The sequence below is a fragment of the Gymnodraco acuticeps genome, unplaced genomic scaffold (assembly GCF_902827175.1).
Source record: "Gymnodraco acuticeps unplaced genomic scaffold, fGymAcu1.1, whole genome shotgun sequence".
Lineage (NCBI taxonomy): Eukaryota > Metazoa > Chordata > Actinopteri > Perciformes > Bathydraconidae > Gymnodraco > Gymnodraco acuticeps.
The window spans coordinates 5,056,896-5,083,914 of NW_022991180.1; the positions used below are offsets into that span (position 1 = coordinate 5,056,896).

The following is a 27,019-nucleotide window of genomic DNA, read 5'->3' on the forward strand; positions in this document are numbered from 1 at the left end:
AAAATCAGCTGAGCTGCAACATTATACAGGCAGGTAATAATCAACATAATCACAAGGACACAATATGGCTCTGCTAAAAACACTCACTCTTACACGCACCAAAGTTATATTTATCTAATATTTAACTCCCTCCACCCCCGCATACAATCCCGTTTAGAAGCCCCTCTTCTCTAATTCAACAACGTTGGACTAAATAGACATTAAGAGAACGGAATTTACAATTAAAAGGCTGTTCAACGTGTGTTGCTAACTTGCTTCGGTATCCTAGCTTGATCTGTTAGATTTAGGGATAATCCACTGACAGCCTTTAATACACATGTTAATTTGAATCAGATGTACTGATAATATCCGCAATATAAATCTTTAAACTTCTTCTTACCTTTAAAAGTCCGTCACAAACGGTTATTATGCTGCAACTCTACCGCTCTGCTAGCCTTGGCGCTAACTTCCGGGGAACGAATGAGAGGCTCCACGATCCGCCATTGCTGTAAAAAAGTGGTCCATTGGAGTGAACGGAGATGTCATAACTCTTCTATTATACGGCTCTGGTTCAGAGCATATATATATATAGCATATATATATATAGCCAGTGGCGGCTGGTGGAAAATATTTTTGGTGGGGCTGTTGATATAGTGAGTAAACATTTTTTTTTGTTGGGAGAAATGACCCCTTAAATGAGGACTTCTGGTGATGTAATGGCGCGTTTCCAGTGCAGCGCGGAGCTCGCTTTAATGCTGCGTTCAGACCGGACGCGATGCGAATATTCGCTTCGCTCTAAACGCTCCTATCGCATCGCTCTAGTCGCTCGAGTTTCACCGCGGCTGCCAGCTGTGTTTACTCGCATCATTCAAACAAGACGCGCTGGCTCGGGAGCTACAACTACAACAAAATGAACATATTTTACCGTGATTAAATTGTAATACACGTTTCTAAATTATGCCGACGTAACAACATACTGATACCGGTTAGTAAAAACCATGAATTAATGCTTTGACAAGTCTGCAGACTGACGGCAGGCGAAAAACCTTTTAGAATGGTTGTTTTCTGAATGGAGCTTGGCTAAGCTAACGTTATATATACTCCGACCGTCCACACTCACAACAACGGCCTATACAGACATAAATAAACCAGCGACTGTATTCTCCATGACACAGGCAGTCTGTGGTTTGTACTTGTTTAACTTTTGTCTAGTTTCTGAACAGATCGTATCTGTCCCCGGCTGTTTGAAGAGCAAGCATGGGAAACAAAATATAGCATTTACCAGTTTGCATCGTTTGCATCCAGCTAGCCTCGTTGATACGTTTTGTCTTTTTCACGAGCTTGCTGTGATATATACAAATCGGGTTGGTCCGGTCCAAGGTCTTTAAGTATCAATTTATCTCCCAAACTTCTCCTTTCGAAAGGATTGGAGAGTAGCTCTTGCACAGAATTGGGTGCGGACCGAGGTCCGGCGACTCCACCTGCACACCATTCTCATCCAACTTCTGCGTCACCTTGGTCACTCACGAGTCTAAAAAAACAACTCACGTCAACGCACGTAAGCAACGTGGGCGCCAACGTGAGCGCCCTCGTGACCAAAATATTTGACGGCGCTGATTGGCTGAAATTATGTTTCGGCGGCACAGTTTACTATTGAGACTTTTGCAACGTGCTGGTTGCTGCTGTTTGTCTCGGGGGCTCCGCCCGGTAATGATAAACTAATGCCATGGGCAAGGCCAGGCAGGAAACATGTGACTTATCAGTAACTTTAGACATCGTAACACAATTTTAAACGAGATTTTATTGTAGATTATACATTTTACTGATACCAATTGTATGATATTTACCTTGTTCATTAAAAATAAAAATAAATATATTTTTTAAATATATATTTTTTAATTTAATATATTTTTTAATATATTTTGTTGTATGTGGGAAGAGGTGGGGCGGCGCCCCTAGCGCCCCTATGGGCCGGCCGCCACTGTATATAGCATATATATATATATATATATATATATATATATATATATATATATATACATATACTATACTATACTATACTATATATATACTATATATACATATATACATATATATATATACATATAATATATATATATACTATATATACATATAATATATATATATATATATATGTATATATATATATATATATGTATATATATGCTATATATATATATATGCTATATATATATATATATATATATATATATATGCTATATATATATATATATATATATATATATATATATATATATATATGCTATATATATATATATATATAGCAGATATATATAGCATATATATATATATAGCATATATATATATATACACACACACACAAACTCATTTTGCAGACCCTATCCCTCCGTAGTAGTTCAAATAGGAGGAGAAATGCCAGCGTTCTCCTCCGGTTTACAGGCACTGTGTAAATTATATATATAGAATAATGATGATTTTACCACTAAAATACAGCAACACATCTTTGATTCATGTCGTTTATAACAGGGATATTACAATTATTATTAACTTTGTCTGTACAAAGTAGTCTGTCCAGGAAATATGCTCAAATCAACTGAAACTGCGAGCCGGCAGGCAAGACGCTCCGCTTCTGAAATGCGCCCGGTAGGGTATGACGCCGGAGGAGGCCGGACCAAAACCGCGGCGCAGCCGTTACGCGACGCAGACGGACCCGGTGGAAACTAGGGGTTAGGGTGTAGGGGGCGGTTTGGGAATGGCAGCGCCATAGCGCTGGGGAATGGGCCCTCGAGCTGGTTTCTCAAATGTACATACCCTACATACCGTACCTTTAAACAGTGGTGTTACATTTGGAAACAAACAAACAAATACATTTCAGTATCATCACTATTGGTGTAATACTTATACTGTAGCCTACATATCATTGTACTTGGGTTGAATTAAGGCAGCATATAAGCTAATACATCAAATGTAGAAAATTCCTTCCTATTAACTTTAGTAACACATCAAGAAAATACGTTTGGCGCCCACCAGTGGCTGACAATTAATAATGTTTAAACTGACACCACTTGATGTTACTAGGAAGCATTTCCTTTCACAATAAATGTTAGTCACAGTTTTGCGCTAACCAGTCAACAACATTCCTCATTATATGTTTATAAATGTAACCAAATACATATTACTGATGCCTGTTTTGGTTCCTTTAAAGCTGTGATTTTTTTCTTGTTCATAAACATTGATAGGACTGTTTTCTTGTGGTTCCATCATGTTCTTTGTCTCTCTCTAAATGAGAGTGTAGAGGTGAAAGGGTTTCTTGTTTGTTTTCCATCCCAGTGCTGGTCCCAGTGTTTGGAGGGGAGCTGCTCTTCAATCAGGACTGAAGGGCGACTTCACCCTGAAGCTTTGCATTAAGGCAACATGAGATAACAATGGAGGAAAGAGAAGCCCCTGTAATGACCGCTGTTGTCTGACAGATGGCAGTGTTGAACAACATTGATGTGCTGCTCAAACAGCAGAGCAGGGCAGACCCTCATGTTAAAATGAGGACAAACACATACTTGAAGTTTTTCTCTTTAAAGTTGTTTTTGTGTTGGAGCGCTCTCTATGGACATAAATAATCGTTGTCTTTTGTATCACACTAACAATTACCTGTGACCTTTCTGTGATGTTTTACTTTCACACTAAAACAGCTTAACTACTCAACAAGAAAACCATTGGCAACAGCTACTCTCAACATTCTGTTTCCATAGTAACACACAAACACTCAGTGTGAAGGTGCTCTAAAGGTTATTGCTACTGTTTAACCCATGGGTGATTAAAGAGAAGAGTTTAAAATACATTCTGGATGAGATTTGTACTTGTAGTTGAGTATTTTTAAGACCATAGTATTTGTACTTTTACTTAAGTTAGGGATCTGAGTACTTCTTCCAACACTGGACAACTACACATAGAAGATTAAAACATTGCAGTTGTACAGTTGTTTTGTTGTCATGGTGACTTTCTGTTGGCTTTCTTTTGAGATGAGTTGCATTTTGCAGACAGAACTTTAAGCACTATCATCATCTCAGCGACAAAAAAAAAAAAAATGACATTTGTAAATGATTGATGTTGATCAAATGGGGAAATGGTTTTCTTATGAACCCTTATTTATCTCCTTAACAGACACTTTTAGAAATGTTCTCTTAAGCATTTTCTTTGTAACACTTACTGAAGTCATGTTTCCAATAACATCCAAAAATCTAAGTGAGAAAGCAATTAGAAATACTTGTTATTAACAGTCATAAAGGAACTTTATTTGGTTTCTGATTTCATTAATAACATCTCTCAGTTCAAATGAAACACTTGTCTCTGGCCTGCAAGTTAAAGGTTGAAATCTTTAAAATGGCCACCCAGTGTAAATGGGGCACAACCTCTTACTGTATAATACTGTGCTTGTAAAAATAACAAAAACAATGACGGTCTGATCCAATAAGAGAGCAAAACAGACCAAGGGAAATAATAACTGACATACAATATTTACACTTTACAATGGCTTTTAAACATGGTACAGTTATGTAAATAAACACGGTACATTTAGGATTTACAAATGGTAACATTTAACGACTAATCGACACAGCACTGACATATATTTTCCAGTGGAGAGCGGTTACTCTGACTGTCGAACACATCTGAACAAAACAAAACACTACTTGCACACTGCTGCAGGGCTTTACTGACTTCAATCATTCTGCAGTGGTGAGAAGACAAACAGTGCATGTGGACACACTGACAGAAGAGAAAGAAGTGCGCCGTCAAGTTTTTACCAGTTGAATCCCTCCTTGTTTAACAGCAAGTCAAACACAAATAACATCAGGGGAAATTGGCAGACTCAAAGTGCAACGCCCAGCTGATGAACGATGCTGTAAATGGATGAATAATCCAGTCCAAGGAAATCAAAACCGTACGAAATCCTAAAGGAATGGTATGAAGGTGAGACAGATACGGTAAAACATCTCGTTGGACACGGTCGAGGGGAACTTGGAACGCTCACAGCGCTGAAGTCATCCGGCTTGGCTCGCTCACTCGAGGACAAAGTGAGCGTAAATGTAAAACATACAAACACCAGAGCTAATGCTGCATTATTTGGTGTTGGTGTAATTCTCTGGAACACAATCAGTCTGTCAAATCTGTTGAGACTCCACAGCGTCTGCCAGTATCAGGACAGAGCGTCCAACTCATGCCCGAGCAGAGAGTCGGAGCCAGGCTGGAATATGTGTGAAAAGTACTTTCTCTGTTGAGTACAAAGAAGTGAACTTATAAGGTAATAAAAGAGCCTGACTGTGAGGCTGTAACATGATGAAACCCACAATACAAACATAGTGTGAGGGTTTAATAGAGTCCACTGTATTAAAAACAAAAATAAGATCGAAGCACCGTGGCGACAGCGATGGAAAAGATGTATTTAACACATCGTAAAACATATAAAATAACTGAATAAACACGGCTCTATGGCTCACAAGCTACACTGACAATGTGCCGAGTTGTGCTCCATTTCCCTTTATCGTCGTTTTAGTCCACAAAACTCACTTTTTTGCGCTTCGATTATTCAAGCAGTGGTTATACTGGTTATAAAAACATCATATATTTCAGCATGTTGTTTGAGAAAAAACGTATAAAAATCACCAAAGAATGCAAAAGAAATATTCTTTAAAAACACTCAAGAGAGTCTTGTGCACAAACTGGTGATATCGCAGTTAAATATTTAAATAGATAAATAGTTCATTGGTACCTGAGCGAGGACAACAAAGCACCTTTTAAAGCACAGAGGTGTGAGCCCCCTTTCACTGGAAACTCTGAGATGCTTCCCACTGTCCACAAGGTCCTACAGAGTCTCAGTATTTAGTGCAAATCAAGAAAGTCTCCGACTGTCGGAGTCCATGACGTAAAGAGCGCTGCAGTCCTTATGTCTTTGGTGGTCTGTAGGGCAACATCGGCACAGGTCTGAAACATAAGCATCAATTCAAGACGTTATCACCACAGTAAAGATCAAATGTTGCATATCACGACCAACATGTACATGATTTTCCATTTTTCTGAGATAAAGATTCACGTCATACACTTCTGTATACTAATGCTTCATATTTCCTTTCAGACACGCACCTTGTTGCATTAATCCGAAATAAACACGCCATGTCTCATGAATAAGCTCGAGTCATTTCGAAGTCTATTCCAAAGTCACAACGGTAATCTCATTAGGTCGGACTGACTGCAGTAACATTTTTTATTAAATTGAATTCATGTAAAGGCTGCAGCGGTACAAGGTTAGAGCAGTGTAATAAAGATATCACCTCACGCACACGGAAAAAAAGCGTTTCAATAAACCAGGAAACACTGCAGCGCTGCCAATGAGACAACTTTTAGTTTGTAGGAGAGTGTTTTCTTCGGATAAGTCCAAAGAAATATACTTTTATGTGGTCTGGTGCAAAGAAAGAAAAGAAAACAGCTTAAAGCCAAAATACTAAATCACATCATCACTCCCAATTGCATGGATGAAGTTAGGAATATGTGTATCACCGCTAATCAATAATAATGATCCAAACAGGGTTACAAAGTGCTTCTCAATACAAGATAAGTAACCAAACGGAATATAGTTAAATTGATAAAAGTATGATCTGAATGAAGGTTTCAAAGCAACAATAACTTGAAATCCCTCAGTGATGCAGCCTGTACAGAACAGAAAACACAAAATGTCTTCCTTGCTATCACTATTTTCCTGCAGTGTCATCCCTTCTTCTCGTGCACCAGGTGCCAAACACCGTGCAATATATATCACATCTGAATAAAACTGTGATAAACATTAAGGTGATGGACAGCGACGTCTGAATGACAGAAAGCCATTCATTTAACAAGACAGATGAAGCCAGCTCTGTATTTCACGTCTGAGATTCCTGTCACGTAGCTCTGACCTGCTGGGTAGAGGGATGTTGGGCGGGGGCCTGGGCACCGTGGGGATGGGGATGGGGAGCGGGCGATTGGCTGGGAAGTGGACCCCCGATGTGGCACCGTGACCCAGCCGAGAGCTCCTCCCTAGAGGGTCTGCAGGCAGGGGCTTCTGGGGAGGACTCGGCTTCATGTAGTCCTGAAGAAGAAGAAGGAAGATCAAGGTTAACAATCTATACGTGGTTATATTGGTATATAAAAAGAGAGCCAATAGGGTGGCTGTGGCTCAGGGAGGAAATGGTTGTCAACCAATCGGATGGTCGAACATGTCGAAGTGTCCTTGGGCAACATACTAAACCCTAAATTGCTCCATGGCCACTGGTGTGGAGATGCTTTGTAAATCACTATGGATAAGTTCCTGTGCAACAAAAATGTTGTCCTATATTCAAGATTCAAGGCTTCTATTGTCATTTGTACATAGCTACTGTGTAGTTGTGACAATGACAATCTGAGGTCACAGGCTCCTCCAACAGTGCAACACAATAAAACAGATAATAGTGCAAGTACATCAAATCAAATAGAATATAATAGAAATAGTGCAGAGTAGTCTATATACAAGTCATTGGAATATTGATATATATAAGTTGCAAACAGATGAATGTTATGGATTTTCTTTCAAAAGTTCAGGTGTTAAATGATATGATGATGTTATTTGTGTTTGACTTGCTATTTAAATAGTGCATACAAGTGCATGATAATGGTGAATGGGTCCTGAGGAATGACAGATTTGTTTCCGAATTAAATTGATTTAAAAATGCACATCAGCCTTGTTCTGAGTTGGTATCAATAGATATGTCCTAGATGCCAACTGACTTTAATTTGAAAAACACCACAAATCCCATTACTGTTATCTTGAGTGAAAGGGAACCTGAATAATATATCAGGACCCCTTCTACCTCCCTCTGAATATGGATTAGCTGTACGGCAGACACAAGCAGACAAAAGCTTCACTAGAGGGCGATGTGTTATCTCCTCTGATGCCACCGCTAACACGAGATGAATCCCAAACCTCCTCTGTGTCCGCCACCTCTGCGGCAGTGTGTGTGTGTGTGTAGAAGTTTATCTGTACAAGGTGCCATCATGTGTTACTAATCTACTGCAAGGAGGCGAGGCAGTGATACATATCTGCCACCAGCAGACCTGCTACCGTCACACACACATGTATGCACAGAACCACGACACACATGGACATATATAAGCTATATGCACACACAGAGAAACAAATAAGTGTAACACAGCGAGAACAAGGGAGCTGCAAGGTTTAAAACATTCATGAGTGCAGTCGAAGCGTGACTGGGTTTTGTCAGGACAACACTCAGACTTACTGTGGTGTTAAAATGATCAAATAAAAAGAATACATTCATTTGGAGGCGCCTTTCACGACACCCAAGGACACCGTACCACTTAATGATCTTAATTAATTGTCCTATTATCAATTTAAGTAACGGTTTACTACGACTCCACTTTACGAGGGAAATACTTTTACCGCACTACATTCATTCCAGCTTTAGTTACTTTAAAGATTCTGATTAGCATGTTTTAAACATATGTGCAATTAAAGGTTAAGATAGTACTTTACTGATCACTAGGGCAGGAATTCACAAGCTAGATGAATAGCTTATAAAAAATTCAATAAAGCTCCTCCTTCACCAACTGAAACATTAAAGTTATGAACACATAAATGCATCCATAATTAAATTCAAAAATAAATAAATTAGGCCTGTAAATAATTACTATTTTTCATTTTCAATGTTTTCTTTTCTAAACCATTTTTGTTTTTGGTCTTAATAGGGAACGTTGGAAATTACAGACTGAACCACTTCCTACTGACCAAGCTGACACATTATTTGATTTGTCCTAAACCAAAGATATGATTTTTAATATCAGCAAATATTGACATTTAAGCAGCCAGAACAGTTCTGGGAGCTTTCAACTGAATTGCCTCGGTCACAAATTAAGCAAAAAAACGTTGTGTGATCCAGTTAGAGAAAATCGGTGTGAATATAAAGTGAAACTAACACAGACTTTACACATTCAGCGTACTACCCACTGTGATCTTTAGTGCACATTACTCCCTGACAAATCCTACATGTGTAACTTCTGGACAGTTTAGTGAATAACGACTCCTCCAGTTACAAAGCGGCCTGTTCTTCAAAGGCTGAAGATGAAAACAAAGATGTTAACAGACAGATGCGTCCGCTGAAATGCACGAAGAATCCAGCACCGATGTGCATTTTAACGCTGCTCTTGGAAGAAAATCTCACACTGTGTAACTGGAGCCTTGGTTGTGTGCATATATCTTAATTCAAAATGAAGGATTGCACCATCCTCTGTTGCTTATGCATGATCTATGAGGCTTGGGCTTACAAACACCTTTCACAATCCTCCGGAGGAACTGAACTATGCGTGTTGGTCTGGCCAAAAGCAAGGCTGTTTCTCTAAATCCTGAAAAGATAACATTTTAAAATGTGTGAAGCTGCAGTCTAATTGTGCAGTGCATCCAAATAAGGTCCGAGCTTGTTTGCCTAACATTTGACTGACTTCCCAGGTATCTGATATGTATTTTTCAAGATAATAACGAGCAGGTCTGTTTGAGAGAAATGTCCATCTCCCGCATGTTTTCTTATCATGCTCTGCCTCATTGTAATAGATGTAGGAGAGGTGTTATTCTCTTGGAAACACCTCAACATTAATGAGGTGCAATTGGCACACATGCATAAGATAGCCTGCAAAAAAGTATTTTTAAAATGAGACATATTGGCAAAGACAGCAGCAGAGGTCGTGTCAAGTATTCCAATGAGCTTGTAAAACACTTTTTGTAAGGGTCCTGTGCGTCCTTGCTGGCCTGTTATTAAACCTCAACAGATCCTGTTTCTGACCTATGAGTGCTGTTTCTACTCGCTCCATCTGTTTCATTACAGCGCAATGAGATAGGAGATAATAGCAGGTAGTGGCGTTTCATTGTTTTGGCAGGTCAGCGAGCAGCTTATTTAAATAGCAAGCGCTAGCCTTTCAGCCAAAGTGCATCATTAGTTGGCAAACGTTGATATTAATCAGGGGTGATGTGCTGCAACGCTTTATATGGCAACACAAAATCATCCCAGACTGAATATTAAGGCAGTCGTTTTTGCTGAAGAAGTAACAAGGGAATTGATTCTTTGTTCGAAAACCAAAAACTGTTCTGAAAATCTGATAAAAGGTCCTAACTAGACCCTGCTTTCTTTGTTAAGCCAAACATGTTGTTAAACCTGGTTTAATTTTTCCAAAAGTATTCTATTTTATGAGCTTATTATACGTGTGATGTAACACACTCGTGTTAACTAGCAACTATAGCTGTGAAATAAATGCATTGGAGAAAAAGTAGTCTACAGTATTTACCTCTATGGGAATGATATCATAAAGTAACAGACATTTGAAACACTCCAGTTGAGTACATTATCTTGTACTAATTTCCAGAGTAAATCAAAGTACTTAGTTACTTCCCACCCCTGCTGCTGCTCACCTGAATGATTAACCTTGGAGGTATGATAACTGGATCTCTGTACGTCTCCCTGTAAGTTCTTCCTTCATGCGTTTGCCTTAACATCTAGGATTAGCTTACGCTTCTTATCCAACATGGAGAAACAGTCACATCACAAAGCTTGTGTCTTTATCTTTTTTTTAAAGCAGCGGGGATCCGTCTATTCCCCTGCGCTCCCTGCTGGGTCTCACAGAGAACAGACATCCAGCACAGCTCCCTGCGCTGCGCCGCTACAGGAACGCATCAGGATTTGGATGCACCACCAAATCCAGCAGACAGATGGATTTACTATCTCCACCGCATCCAATACCGCTGGCTAAGCAGAACGCAGCGTCTTACTCAGGAGGTGGGTCACGGGGGGAGACGGATTGAATGTTGCAGTCGATAATGTGGGCAAGCAAGCGGACCGCAGTGCAGGAATGTAGTAATACTAACATTCAATGCTTTGTTACAACATTTACACACGACCGTACAGGTCGCTGTCTCAGTTTTACAACACTGACTATAATTAGCATATTCTTTTAATCACTGCAGACCATTTTTGAATCTAGAGTATCTCAGCTTTAAGATTGGTTTCTTATATTCCATTCCACTCCATTGGTTGCGGTTCATTTGACTATGAAAATCTCATGGCTTTGCTTTACAAAGATCATTCATCACAGTTTCCTATTTAGAGTCAAAGTTACATAACTTTCATGAGGTAATGCATTGTGGAAAGGGACTGATTTAAAAATTCTTCATCTGTGTGTCCGAAGTAGCTGTGACCAACCGTATTTCTTTGTTGTTGATTTGCCAACATATATCTCACTGTTTCCTTGCCCTTGAAAAGGGTTGTTGACAAAATGATCTCCCTGCAGTGGATTGACCTAAAGAATGAAATGTGAACATCTACAGTTCCATGAAATCACGTGAAATGACTGCAAGACCCAGAGCAGTGAGATGTTTTATTATGAATATAACTTATGAGTGCAATGCTTGTTTTGTAGCTGACTCATATCTTGGATGGCTGTCCTCAAACGCACCACCAAGGATTCATATTTCCAATGAGAAGTTACTTTGACATTTGGAAAGAAGGTTCATTTTTACACTTCATTAAAATTAAATTATATTAAAAGGTAGCCTAGAATTTACAGGAAATCAATGTAGAAAGTTGTGTTTTGGTTCATAAATGGTACTTGAATTGATGGGCTATGTATGGTCCAGTAAAGCTGTGGTCTACACAGAAACGTGTAGTAGATATATTAAAATATTACAAGACGGTTTCTGATGAAGTTAAAGCTTCTTGGAATATATGAATACTTGATTGAAACAAACCTGGTCTGCTCTGCAGGACGTCTGCTGGCGTGGCAGGCTGAGGAAAGGTGTCACTCGGGGGGGAGAGAGGGGCGTGTGGGCGGGCAGGACCCTGTGGTAGGCCGGCAGAGGAGGAAGGATGGGATGGCCCACGCTCAGAGACACCGGCATGGGCTGGCTGATTTGCAGTGGCTGGTATAGGGGCAGTCTGCGCAGGCTGTGGGAGTGGAAGCTGTGGGGGGGGAGGAGAGGCTCCGCACTCAGGAGAGACGGCTGGAAAGAGGAGAGAGGAAGATAGGGGGGGTTTGTTTAGCATGAAACACTTGAAATAACTAAAGGACAAGTTAAACAAGAAAGTAGAAAGAAAGGGAGGTGATAGAAAACTATTTCTGCTAAAAAGTTAGCAATGATTGAGAGTCAGACCAAAACATTTCAGATGTGTGTATCTCAGACTGCACTGTAACTTGTATTCATGTATCTTTGCTTTTAAATGAGTGTTTTTAAATGCCATTTTATATCGTTGCTTTGAAATGAGTGTTTTAAAATGTCATTTCATGATATATTTTGTAATGCTCTTAATGTCTTTCATTTTTGAATTGCCTTGTGTTGAAATGTTCCATATAAATAAACTTGCCTTGCCTTTATGTGGTCAGGCTCAAATATACAAGCATTTGTGATAGGTGTTAATAATAATGTTCTCTGTTTATTTAAGTCTCACATTGTAAGACTAAGCCCGAATGCACAATACGAGCAACCTGAAACCAAAGCTTCTATATGGAAGAAATCATTTATTTAATATTTACACAAAGATTTAAAAAGGCCTTTTTATATAAGAGTTTGTAACACTTTCTCCCAGACAATTTTGTACCCTCCAACATATTATCTTGTGCAGTACTGGTTTCTTTTGTCAAGGAACTTTTCTGAGTATTACTTGTACTTCCATCTTGTTAAAAAGGTAAGGAATTCAGATTTTCTCACTTTAAATGATGTAAAATAACTACATTTCTTTCGGTCTTCGACTTTAGGGTCGGACAAAAAGAACACCAAGCCATCATTTTAAGTACCTTGGTAAGGTTGCACAGTTTTTGTGCAAGTCACATTTTTGTGGTCTGTTTTGATCTGGTCTAGTTATCCTCTGGTCTATTCAGATTGTTTGTTACTGTTCTTGGGACCCTTTTCAGATCAAGTCTCTTAAAAAGAACCTAAACTTGTCATATCGTGGTAGGTTATGGAAAAAGTTTCAAAATGATCAAATATCTCTACATTTAAAGAAGTCAAATTGGGCTCTTATAGACTTCATTTTGATTATAAGATGGAATAAACAAAAAACAACACCTTTAATGTTCATTAAAAATAAATGTGCTTGCCTTGTTTACTGATAACTCAAAAGCTTTAACCTGAATTATTAAAGTTTAGTTCAGCCATTAAAAGTAAAACTCTGCTTCGGACATAAAACTCTCGTTAGTGTGAAAGAGCTGATGTCAGAATCAGCCATAAAACTGGGGAACAGCGTTATTAGAGATGACGCTCTGTAATAGTTGAAGGCAGAGTCTGACCACATGTCCTGACCAGCTGTTAGCCCTCTGCTCAGAACAAAACCAATAACGCCTAAAATGGCCAGAAAGGATTTGGCAGCTGGACAACAATCACACACTCACACATGCACACACACAATGCAGATGTAGAAAAGAGAATGGCTGGAGCGGCACCATAATAAGGATGGACAGGCTGTTTCAAAAAGTCATTCTGGTGGACAGAATAATACACAACATGAACTGGACGACCCTCTGCATTCAATTAGGATATAATTACACCTTTTTACACTGTTGCTACAGATACGGCACACTGCAAACACACACTAACACTCATGAATATAAATGCTTTTGTTTGTGTCACACATACATTAATAATAGGGAATCTCCGGCTGTGCTCATCGTTTCCAACAAACAAATCAAAGCCTGCTTTCCTCCTCCGCCTAAATCAATCAACTCTGCTCCCCCCTAATCATAAACAAATCTGTTTTTATCACAAACAAATATTCAAAGGGCTCAAATAACAACCTCCTGAGTCTCACTTAAATAGTGCAATCTCTCAATTACATTTCCTCTGCATCCCGTCAACAAAAGCAGCGTAATTAATATTTCTCAGAGAGGTAGAGAGGGAGATATATAAAGTGAGTTTGAATCAATTATCCAGCATTTGTTTTTGTCAACAAGCCTGGCGACTTTAAACCGAGGCGTGGATGATAGTGAAGTGATCTTATAGTGCAGGGGTATTCAACTAAAATTCAACGAGGTCCAGTTAGAGAAAATGTCCCCATGCAAAGGTCCGGAACTTCAAAATGTCTAAGTTGCTTCATGAATTAGTGTGATATATATTGAAGTAGCCTGAAGCTTTATCAACGTCTGCATGTAATCAACAACTGACTGCCAATCAAATAAAGAAAGTACAATTAAAAAACAACAATATTTATTGTAAATTAACGTTGAACTATACAGATATACAGTAAATACTGTAGATATGTGTAATGTTCCTCTCGGGCTGCATTTAAAAATAAGATAGAGAAAATAAATAAAATAGCTTTTGAAGTGTCCATCTTAAAAGTGCTTAATTTTAGATAAATAAAATAAAGTGTAGCAGCAGCTTGAGTTTCCCTTTTTCTTTGTTAACCGTGTCACATCATGACTTAACAGTTTCAGACGATTATCGAACAATATCAGTCTTTACACATCAGAACAATTGGACAGTTTTAAAGTTTCTCTTTCTTTCCCTCTTGAGTGAGAAGTCCCTGACTCACTTTCTTTTAATTCAGTGCGAGAATTGAGCTGGAGCTTGTCCTGCCAGGAGTTTAAATCTGGGCTGAAATGGTGTCAGGGCCATTCTCATACACACATGCAGGTGCTCATTGGTTAGCCTCGGTTAGCCTGCCCTGGAACGATATTTAGTTTTAATTTTGATCCTGGTCGACTGATCATATATTGATGACAGTATGGCTCTGAGGCTGCTTATTTTTTGTGACCTCAGTTCTGACTTGAGAGGGAATGTTTGGTCAAACACTTTGTGTTTTGTCTCATAGTGGCGTGTTGGCACTTTTAATGAGCGCCACGGTCTCTGAACAAATGAGACACACTGGTTCTGTGCTCCCAGCAGGATGAACATGAATGAGTCCACTCAGGGTTAAAAGCTCTGCTCTTCTTGGAGAGCGCCATGTGTAATTATTTGTCTCTCCCTGTCTGCCGCTAACACGCCTGTTCACCCTCCTCTCCGCTTCTCTCCCTGTATCGCTAATTATTCTCTTCACTCACTTTCCTCTCCGCTTCTCTCTGCCGCTCTCTCGTCTCTTCTTCTGTGCTTCTCTCCCTGTATCGCTCATTCCTCTCTTTCGCCCCCTGTCGGCGGCGGTTAAAATAGAATCGCCCGTCAAAATTGAAATCCCCTATTAATGTATTGATTATAAGTCCGGGTCCGTATAGGTCGGCGTCTGGGTCCGGATCCGGACCGCCTGTTGCCGACCCCTGTTATAATGTGATTAAGAAATAATTCTAATAAAATGGACCATGACAGACACACACATGGGTGTATATGAAAAGACATTATACACATTATTAATGCCGTGTATTGCAGGGAGTGGCTCACCTTATAAATGTTGGCTGCACAGGGTTTGGGTGGAGGCTTGCGTTTTGGGGTGGGTCTGTACATGGACTGAGTCCTCATGGGGCTGGTGGGCCTGCTGGCCTCCAAAGATCTATACACACAAAACAAGAACGTAAGGTAACGATCTGCAGCTTTTTGTTTTTAACCAAATAGATATGCACTTACTGTATAGTATTGCAATTTTGTTTGGTTACTACTATTCTTTCTTTTTAAGAGCTTTAATTGACCTACATTTTCTCAAACTGTTCTTCAAATGGAAATACTTAATTATCATATGCCTATTTTATTGAGTCTCATCAAGTATTGTCTATCTAAAAACGATGTGTTTGTTTATGTTTTTGATTTGTACACAACTTGTTCATGTATCTATTTAACATAATGTTAAGGTGTGTGTATTATAATGTATAATATGCAGAGATTATGCATTTTAATATACTGAGCAGCAATTCATTAAAATATATTGTATTTGAATATTGTATGCTTTTTACAAGATGGTCTGAATGAGTCTCTCAATTTGTACTTTTGTGATACGAATGTTCTCAGGTGAATCTAAAAAAGATAGGCTATTTCTCCCCGTGTGTAACATATCACTTAAATAAACAAGAAACTATGAGCTTCAGGTTTAGCCATATTCGATTGTGATGAGTGATGGTTGCTTGTTTTTGATGCCAGTCCACTGACAATCAAACGTGATGAAAACATGTGCATTTAAATCAATGACTTATTGCATTACAACTTGGTAGAAACATCTCATTAAAACAAGATCGCAGGAATAAGAACTAAACTTCTGACAGAGCCTCAATTTGTTATGTTATGTTTTGTGAAGAGACGTGTCACCTGAGTTTCTCCAAGGTGCTCTTCTTATTGTTGAAGAGGAGCCGCAGCAGAGCCTTCCTCTTCATGAAGATGATGAGGGTGGTGACCAGCAGGCTGATCAGGGTCACCAGGATTGCCACAGTAATGACCACACTGTCAGCTGACGCCATATACGACAACACGCACATTAATACACACGCACGCACATCTACAGCACAGAATGACAGGACATGAGGCAGAGACTGTTACAGTTAGGACACGGTCAGCAGCACAGTGTGTAAATCACATTTCTCTGTAATTCACTCAAACTCAATTAACTTCTCATTTAAAGCTACAGACTGAACACAATGTAATGTATTTCTGCATGGAGGATGTTCTAGAAAAGTTACACTACTTATCCATCTAGAAGTGACTCTACAAGAAAAGAGATGTCTACATGAGAGAGGATGGAAATGAAGTCATGCACGCTACCTGCCACTCTCATCGGGCCGCTGTCGATGCTCCCACCGAAGCCGCCGTTGTCGCAGAACGGAGGTGCCCAGTGTGCTTCACAGTGACAGTTCATCTTGTTGTTGCACACCTGCAAACACGGGAGTTGTACCATACATAATATGAAATATTGATACTCCCTTTCTCCTGCATAAAATAGTACTTAGAGGCATTTGTATTCCTACCAGCTAAACTCCAGATTTAAATGATGTATGGGTGCGTCCAGAAATAACAAGATGAAACCTGATTTGGTTTATTTTTCATACATAAACCTCTCTCATTTGGTTAGTCCAAGTGATTTTTAATATGAGAGGACACTAGCTCCGCGTGTGTGTGTACTGAGAGTCATAATAGATCAAACATGTGCATGGGAGAGTCCATCCCAGAAAGCGTCAGGATTCCTGAGCACAAGTTTGATTCAGGAGGATTCCCTGGCGAGGTGACGCAGTCCAGCTGTCAGTGTGGAGGGAGGAGAGAGAGGGAGGAGAGAGGGATGAAGGGACGGAGGAGAGAGGGATGAAGGGAGGGAGGAGAGAGGGAGTTGTGCAGATGTGGGATTTACATTAAACACAGGCGTGCAGTCAAGTGCCTTCCCTGCCTCCAGGCGACGGACACTTGTTCACACCGGGGCTAAGAGGCACTTGGGAGGGCTTAAAGAGATGTTTTTATTTGGTGCATTAAGAGAAATGTGACAACAGCAAAGCAAATCTCTTTATGTTGCTACAAGGAAATGATCCGTCTCTATTGAATCAAGACTCAGGACACTAACTGTAAAATGAGAGTGGGCACATATTTCTTTAAAATCCTGTTGAGGTTAAGATGCATATTAATAAAAAGTGTGCAGTGACAGTTCATCTCCACTGTACGCTCATTTGAAGAAGTACTTTCGCTATGTCTGATGTAATAGTATGCATTCTTCAACAATTGGATTAGACACACACACTGGCTCTTCACTTCCTGAGCCTCAGTTTCTCATATCAGGACAGATTGCACTTCACATGTGTATACTCATTTGTGTTGAAGATGTCTGTATGGGTATATAAGGTATAGAAAAGAAAAAAACACATAGACACCAATGTACCTGGAAAATACAATACATGCAGGGCGAGGTAAAGAGAGTTGTCTTGCAAGCGAACAATATTCTTTAAACTCCCAGAGTAAAATCAGATAATCACTGCGTTTCCAGTCAGGTCTCGTACTGTGGGAGGTGTTCGGAGAAAATGGGAGACAAATTGATTCGGCAGATATGCCTGCAGGGGGAACATGCAGCTCAAGTCTACACTCCTAATGGGAAACATTTCTTCATACTTTATTCTCTTGCAAAGTATTTTTCAAAGTTATTATTTGTTATTGCAGTGAGAACGTCAACTGGCAGCTGTGTTGTTGAGAATAACACGTTTATTTTTATATTGATGGACTAAATTGGTACAGAGATGTTTGTTCATTAAAGTAAGAAACAAGAAAAAGTTGGGGAATACACAAGTGTATATAATCTCTTTGCCGTATACGATCAGAGATAAGTGTGAGCTAAACTAGTCCCTGGTGGATTGTGGAATCTGTAAACTAAACATAAAGTCACCCCCTGTTGAATTATTGATGTGAAAAACTAAGAGAGAAAGGTGAACATCTTCTTTACACTGCAACACAACTAGCAGTGTGTTCTCTTACTGCAATGCTGCACTGTTTTCCTCTCACTGTACAGGGGGAAGATGATGGACAACATCTTAAATAGACCATAAATGATGCTGTTAAACGGGATTGATTTAACCTCAGTGGGACAATGAAGATTGATCGCACAGAATGGGAGCATCTGACATAACTCACAGGCTGCAGTGTAAATACACTGTTGCTCTGCTTCTGTATGCAGTCAGAGGGCGGTAAGACACTCTTTAGTCAATTGGTGGAAGTGACTAAATTAATACACACAGAGTCCTCCCAGAGCTGTTCAACATGCTACAGTGCATCATTTAACACTAAATATTGAACCAGCAGATCATTTGCACTCACCCCACGTCCATTGCACTTCCCAGAGCACTCGTGCACACCGAAGACACTGACATTCTGACACTGGCGATTCAGGCACACCTGTAAAGGGGAGAAATCATTAGGCATTTAGTGAGAGAGATAATAAGGTTTAATACAGAAGATGTGTGTACAGTTGGATCACATCTGTCGTGTATGTGCACAGGTTTAGTAGCAGGTGCATGATTTATACCTGCTCCATGTTCTCTACCGAATAGGAGAGTACAGTTGCTGATTGAGATGGAAAAATACTTAAAAAACTATAAACAATATTAAAAAATTGTGAAATTGCCGCACGTTTCACGAGGTGAAGAATCTATAAACACAATATACTGTGATTTGACCGAAAACAAACAAGACTTCCATAATCAAGCTATTCCATCTCTTCTAATTGCCTCTAAAAACCTTTTTGAAAAGAACAAATGCACGTGATGAGAAAGACCCAGGCCAGCAACATTTCATGCTAATGTGTGGAGCTCAGTCACATGTTGCAGAGACAACAGACCCAAGCTAACATGGCAGACTGCCATTTTGCACAGAAAGCCCAAAGGTCTTTTAGCTCCAAGGGCAAGCCCCTTGAGATAACAACATAGGCAGAGTGCTGGATGTTCATGAGCGAACTCCAGAGCTGCGAGGGGTGTTGCAAATGCAATCATCCAGCTGTGAGAACTATAAAGGTGAAACCATGGGTATCTCTAAAGGAGCATGTGTCGACTGGATGGGCCAAGTGTCAAAACTTGCATCATATGTTCTGTGTTTCAGGAAATAGTGAGAAAACACAATGTCTTGCACAACTGGATAGGAGCAAATCCCATCAGGGAGTACCAGAGGGGCTGGGGCGGGGAAGATTCCTCAGACACAGAGTTATCATTCTGTAAGTTAACTGCCTTGATGTGTATGTAGCTGAAGAACATTTTAACTAGTACCATAGGGACAAGTAAAGATGCGAGTCAACAATGCTGTAAGAAATAGCACTTTTGTATTATTGAATCTCTGGACACCAAAATGTACTTTTGCGATAGAGGTCAATCAATCAATGTTTATTTATATAGCCCAATATCATAAATGTTACATTTGTCTCAGTGGTCTTCACAGTTTGTACAGAATATCAGTATGACAATACGACACCCTCTGTCCTAAGACCCTCAAATCGTACAAGGAAAAACTTCCAGAGAAAACCCCACAGTTTAAAGGGGAACATGGGAGGTGCTTTAAATGTAATGTTCATCCATTTACTTATTGATAAAGCGGCAGAGAAATGTGGTGACAATGCCCGTATGAGCCGCATATTATATAAAGGAGGCAAGTGCTCCAGCCCAAACTCCTTTTCTGCCTCCTTCGTGGTGAAAGAAAGCCCTGATTTCAATGCAGTGGTAAGAGAGATTTTGAGGGCAGCACAAAGTTGGGAGGCACACCTAATAAAATAACTGGTTGCCATGACGGTCTTGTCCAGCCCTCAGCATGATGTCTATATATACGGATCAGTGGATTACCTCAGGAGTTAACTTTATTAGCCCCTCTGGCTCTGCCTCGCCTCCTAACTGCAGTCCTCAGCACCCGAAGGAATACTACAGTAGTACTACACTAGGCTCACACAGTTGTCAGTCTTTTTGGGGTCTCGAGAGGACACATAATATTACGGAGCCCCCTAGGGGACATGGAGAAAAATAAAATATATATTTGAAAAAAATAAAATAAAATGTTTTGCGAGATAAACCCCGTTGCAGTTTGTAGACGGTCCCTAAGCACTCCTCTCCCTCCTCAAGCTGCAGATTGTGACCAATTATTGATGTTTAGCTCGGATGACGGCGCGTATCGAACTGCTCTGATAAAAACGACTGTAGCTCGTTGTCTACCTTGCTATGATTGTAAAGTCATGTTGTTTGTATTTTTACAACGTTATGTTCATGAGTTATTGATCTGCGAAATTTGAATCTGTCAATAACTCAGCTCAGAGGGACGTGCATGTCCGTCCCCTCGCTCTGAGTGTTCTCTTGAGGTGTCTTCACTTATGTGAAACCCTTTATATATACAGTCTATGTGTGAAACCCGTGCCTATTGCCAAGCACTGATGTTATATCTTTATATTTAAGGCCAAGCTCAAAGTAAAATCGATGAACAGCTCCATTGTTGTGGTTTCTGTGTTGCTGTAGCAGCCGAACTGACCAGAAAGTACATTGAGCTAAATGACAAGTTTTGCGAGATCTCGCAAAACATTATTATTATTATTTTTTTCAAATAATAAATGTCTCCATGTCCCCTAGGGGGCTCCATATAATATAGCTCCATGCTGTGTTACAGGGCAATAAACAACAAGGGAACAGCTCGTTCTAAAGCTATAGAAAGAACTTGTAAATTAGAGTAGTGAATAATTAGAGAATAGCAAGCATGACCTTTAGAAGCAGCTTATACAGCACATTACTGTTGTATATACTACTTATGATTTCATTTAGTTTTATAAACACTTGTGCATAGTTGAGACACAGGAATAGAAAAGGACGGTAACACTTTAGATACACATATTCACCATCAACTAGTTATACCTCATTTTAAGTTTTTTTGACACAATGAACACTTAGTAGTAGTAGTTTCATGTCTTGTTACATAAGAATAGACCATATTTGTTAGGTGTTATTATGGGAGAATTACTATTGTTGTGGTACTACTGCCTTATTAGGCCCATATTGAGCATATTAAGACCAGAACTCATGTTCAACAACTTCCTTACTTACAATAAAAAAGCACTAACTGGAGGGTTGTTAAGGAAAAACTCTTAACTAATGGCCTAGTACTGGTAGAATGTCTCTGTAGAATTAAACTGATCACTCACCATGCCGTCTCCACACTTCGTGCCAGCCAGCACCAGCCCAGGGTCAGGCATGTCATCGCCCAGATACACATGCGTTCCTCGACACAGAATTCGGCCTCCTTCTTGTAGCGGGATATTTGTTTCAATAGAAACAGCATTTGTCCCGATCACTGGCCGGTTGGCTCCTCCTTGACACTGAATCTTTCCACACTTTGCATCCCTGAATACAACCCACAGAAACACATGCGTTGGCAAAAACATTAAAGACACATAGTTAAACTGCTTCATCAATAAAGCATGAAGGCCTGTCAATCAAACACAAGGAGAAGTAAATGTAGAGACAGATGAAAGACTGCTGAAGAGAGTGCTTCAGTCCTACGGTCGTTAAAGCAATTACATCAATTAACAAAGTGCTTGAATACAGAATTCACCCAAAGGGACGAGATCTTTGGAACAATTATCTTAAAAGAATAGCTTAAAATGATTCATGAATACTTTCATAGACCGTAATTAGCTGCCATCTTCCTCAAATTAAATGTTTTCACCCGTGTAAACTTTTGTTTGAAGATCACATGTCAGATTCCACCACACACTGAAGATTTCTAATGATACCACTTAAGCTAATCAGTTTTGTTTTGCACAGTCGTTTCTCCGTACCTCTACCACATCAGTGCAGCTGCAGAAACTTACCTCGCATCGCATTTGGCAAAGGAGCCTTTGGAATCCTTCCCACAATTCCCGTAAGGATCTCCTGCAGAGTTGACTCGCTGGAAGCAAATCCCAGGGGCAGGTTTGGCTCCTTCGCACAAAGACAAACAAGCAAAATGCTAAACATAACGACCAAATTGAAGTGAAAGATGTCCCTAATGACAGTAAAGACGATGTACACAGCTGATCAGGAGCCATTTATCTACCTGGCCCCCACAGGGTGATGCATTGCTGCTCATGCGTCTGGCAGATGCCGTTGTAGCAGTAGCCTTCAACGCTGTAGCAGGCGTGCCCGTCATGCAGATAGACGTTGGCTGGACAGTGAGGGTTGGCACCGGTACAGAACTCTGGCAGGTCACAGGAGTTACTGGACTCTCGACACATGGTGCCAGCCGGTTTCAGCTGTGAACGCATACGGTACAGCTCAGTGAGCCATTTCAGAATTGATGACCATCTATCTGTTAAAGTCAATGCTTTTGATGAAATGTTCAGTGTTTTTGACATATTAAAAGCATCAGGTTTTACTAGCCCATTCTCTTTGGGTTAGCACTGCAGTTGTCTTCACATTTTACCTTGACTTCATGATGATTTCCATTTAGGTAGGACAAATTGGTTAGTAAAAAACATGCAACATCTTCCTCTTTTTTGTTTAGCCTGCTAGCACAAAACACTCCACAAAGTACAGTTGAGGCTAATTGGAGAAATTATATTTTTTACCTGACTATTGCTTTACATGTAAAGTTCCTCGTGCCACAGAGGTGAAAAAAACACTTTTTAAAAAACGTATTGAAACAATTTCCTCCACAATTAAAGTTAACAAAGAGCGTTTAACGCAGAAGAACATTTAATATAAAGGATCTGTCCAGGTTACATAAAAACGAGAAAAGGACATGGAGGTTTAATTCAATTATGAGAATGAATGTAAAAGGTACTCTTATGTCCAAAATAAGCAATACATAGATCTTCAGATAAAAACACCAAGGAAATGGGGCTATAGTGTAAAGTAGAACATAATATTGTATTATTTGTTATGATTTAAAATGTGTTTCAATGTAAAGCAAAAAGAAGGACTTATTTGGAGACATGTTCGAGGACATAATGAAAAGACTAAATGTAATTAATTAACCTCAAACAAATGTTCCTTTTCAATGAAACAACACACATCTAAAGTACTCAGTAAAAAGATGTTCATGTCAAAGTGAAAAACCACGGATAACTTTCCGCTTTTCAACTTGAGAACTTATCCATAACTGAAATCAGCCTTGAGGTAAAATATACAAAGATGGAATGAACTGCCCTGAGATATTAAATCATACACAAGGGCACACTATTATGAGTCTCCTAATAACCTAGAAGAGAGAATTAAAAGAGGAAGTTCTGAGTCTTGGCGCTTGAGTTCTGAATTGAAAAATGTTCATCTCCGCAGAGTACTGCTTTTTGTAATGTTCATAGAAGCAGTGAAAATGCAATTTCAGAACCTTTACAGCAATGAGAATGGCAGAAAGGTTTTTTAAATGTGAAGAGGGGGTCCAAAGTAGAAGGGGGAATACATAAGATGACCTGAGTAAGAACTCTTACCCTGCAGTCTTCACAGCACTGTCCATGGGCACACACGGCGTCTCCCTTGAGGGTGCATGTGGTGGCGTTGCAGCATGGGTTCATACATTCCTGGGATATGGGGAAGAAAACAAAATGTTTAAAATCATGTGGACGTGATCTTTGTTCTCTCAGCTGCTCACAGTCAGATCGAGACTTCCAGGTCAGGGGGGCGGACTTCCTGTCAGGGGATTCCCACTTCTCTGACCTGGAGAACTTTGAATGGATGTATTACATGTATTAACTCAAACTCATATGTTCTTGATTTGGGAATGGTGTGTTTGACAGGATGCCCTGGGTGGGGTCAAAACGTGGGTGAGGTGAAACAAGAGATATAAGTAACAGTTGGGAGGGAGATCTTCAACTGAGATTTGATGTATATAGTGGAATAATAGACTATTGGGCTATCATGGAAAGGAGCAGGAGTGGATCTTGAGCTTTTAAGAGACGAAGATTGTAGCCACTTCACCACAATGACAGGATCAGAGTGCTGCCGGCAGAAACCGACAACAAGAAGAGAGAGGAGACATGAGGGGAAGTGGAAAGAGAAGTAATGCTGTAAAGACTTCAGGGACGGTGTTGCAATGTTAATCTTCTATTGAATGCCAAGACACATCAGCTTTGTTTTCCAAGTAGTGTCACGCATCGCACCCAGGAAACTACTCCCACTATCGTTTATCCCTTCTCAACGTGGCTGTTTCGCTTGTGGGGCTCCAAGGTAAAGAAGAGATTTGATGAGGTCTGGGAACTGGAGGCAGCCGGCTTGTCGGACGTCTAATTTTCAGTTTGTGTGCGGTTTTACGAGTCTGGCTGTTTACTTCGTGGCCCCGATGTAAGCCTATTGTTTAGAGAGGGGATAAACGGTGGCTTTCATCTCTTGGTCTATGTGGGCCAGCGGATAAAACAAGCAGGCCCTTTGTGGTGACATCATGGAGGGGCAAACTGGCTGAGATGGAGTTAACAAATGTAAATCATACAGTTTGTTCGTTGGTGGTAAAACACCATGACTCCACTAAAACACTGCCTACAGTGGCCTGTAAATAAATAAGAGCTTAGTCGCAACACCAAAGAAGCAAACACGCTGTTGAGTCATTTTAAAGCGTTGTATCAGCACAATTACGAACTTAAGTATCCATTTAAAACATTTATTCTTTTCAATAAACAAAGCTGTCTTTAATCCTGGTTAGGAATCACATGTCGAGCTCTGATGTTAACAGATGCATTATGAAGCCTTCTCTCTTTTCTCCTCAATAGATATCATGTTAGCGGGCTCATTATAGCCGGCGCTTACCGTTAAAGAACACATACAAAGATAGTTTGAGGAAAGAGACATCACTCTGTAACACCAAAATGTGTTTATCAAATACATATTGTAAGTTAACCCACATTATTACCTCCAGTATTCGAAGTAAACAGCTTGTAGAGAATACGTTGTAAAATCGATCAGGCTATTTCAATTTATCAGACAGATATTTTATTATTTAATATCTTAAGCTGACCTTATTTTTAAGATTGAAGATACAGACATTGTTTCATTACATTACATTTAGCTGACGCTTTTATCTAAAGCGACTTACAATAAGTGCATTCGACCAAGAAGATACAAACGTGAAGAAAACAGAATCATATAAGTACATTAGGTTTCATAGAGCCAAACCATTTTAAGTGCTACTCAACTGGCTTTAGATAAGCCAGTCCTTTGTTAGTATATAAGTGCTTAGTTAGTATATAGGTGCTTAGTTAGTATATGAGTTCTTAGTTAGTATATAGGTGCTTAGTTAGTATATGAGTGCTTAGTTAGTATATAGGTGCTTAGTTAGTATATAGGTGCTTAGTTAGTATATAGGTGCTTAGTTAGTATATGAGTGCTTAGTTAGTATATAGGTGCTTAGTTAGTATATAGGTGCTTAGTTAGTATATAGGTGCTTAGTTAGTATATAGGTGCTTAGTTAGTATATAGGTGCTTAGTTAGTATATGAGTGCTTAGTTAGTATATAGGTGCTTAGTTAGTATATGAGTGCTTAGTTAGTATATGAGTGCTTAGTTAGTATATGAGTGCTTAGTTAGTATATGAGTGCTTAGTTAGTATATAAGTGCTTAGTTAGTATATGAGTGCTTAGTTAGTATATGAGTGCTTAGTTAGTATATGAGTGCTTAGTTAGTATATAGGTGCTTAGTTAGTATATGAGTGCTTAGTTAGTATATAGGTGCTTAGTTAGTATATGAGTGCTTAGTTAGTATATAAGTGCTTAGTTAGTATATGAGTGCTTAGCTTAGTTAGTATATGAGTGCTTAGTTAGTATATGAGTGCTTAGTTGGTATATAAGTGCTTAGTTAGTATATAAGTGCTTAGTTAGTATATGAGTGCTTAGTTAGTATATGAGTGCTTAGTTAGTATATAGGTGCTTAGTTAGTATATGAGTGCTTAGTTAGTATATAGGTGCTTAGTTAGTATATGAGTGCTTAGTTAGTATATAGGTGCTTAGTTAGTATATGAGTGCTTAGTTAGTATATGAGTGCTTAGTTAGTATATACGTAGTTTCACCACCTTACATTCTCCAGCAAAACCTTGAGATATTTTAATGAATAAATATGAATGTTTATTTATCATCAAATCTCCACATCGCTGAAACTGAGTAATACCTGCTTCCGACATATGACTAAGTTCACTTCCCATGGTGCCTTGCAGTGTGTGTGAGGCAGAAACAAAGGGGGTTTCAAAATGCATCATACATGCCTTTGCAAAGCCAAAGAAAGCTTATTTCAGCTTTGTTTGTTTCTTTTGCCACAGTTGGACAGTGGTTTGATTAATGGGCCTTCAACCAGGACATGAAGTCCTCCTGGCAGCCTGTCAGGGCACCGCTCAGCACATGTGGGACACTGAGGGAAGGTGTGATGTAAATAAAACACTTTGCTTCCGGTGATTTGCTCAGCTTTTAGTCTTTTTTTTTTTTTAAAGTGGGTTCTGATGCTTTTAAGCGCCAAACACAAGGTCAATGTCAACAGAAAGTTTGACCTGATATTTGTTGTGTTCGGTCGGGGGGTCTGAGGGAGCTGTCGAGACTTTCAGTGTTCTGGTTGATTGCTAACAGAACTGTTATTTTCTTTGCACCATAGGCTTTGTAATGGCAGTATAAAGTCAGAAAAGCATGTGG

General features: G+C 39.6%; 1 protein-coding gene across 1 annotated transcript in view; it reads right to left on the bottom strand.

The window, feature by feature from the left end:
* Positions 1–4,293: 4,293 nt before the first annotated feature.
* adam12 (ADAM metallopeptidase domain 12) overlaps positions 4,294–27,019 on the bottom strand; it is a 91,641-nt gene continuing 68,915 nt past the window's right edge. Inside the window, exons 13-23 of the mRNA XM_034237681.1 lie at positions 23,847–23,936; positions 22,475–22,670; positions 22,251–22,359; positions 21,582–21,780; positions 18,737–18,814; positions 16,712–16,820; positions 16,262–16,448; positions 15,407–15,515; positions 11,792–12,043; positions 6,924–7,096; positions 4,294–5,958 (exon numbers count right to left, since the gene is read on the bottom strand). Of these exons, the coding sequence (XP_034093572.1) occupies positions 5,919–5,958; positions 6,924–7,096; positions 11,792–12,043; positions 15,407–15,515; positions 16,262–16,448; positions 16,712–16,820; positions 18,737–18,814; positions 21,582–21,780; positions 22,251–22,359; positions 22,475–22,670; positions 23,847–23,936 (1,542 nt within the window). The 3' untranslated portion in view covers positions 4,294–5,918. The remainder of the gene's footprint in view (positions 5,959–6,923; positions 7,097–11,791; positions 12,044–15,406; positions 15,516–16,261; positions 16,449–16,711; positions 16,821–18,736; positions 18,815–21,581; positions 21,781–22,250; positions 22,360–22,474; positions 22,671–23,846; positions 23,937–27,019) is intronic.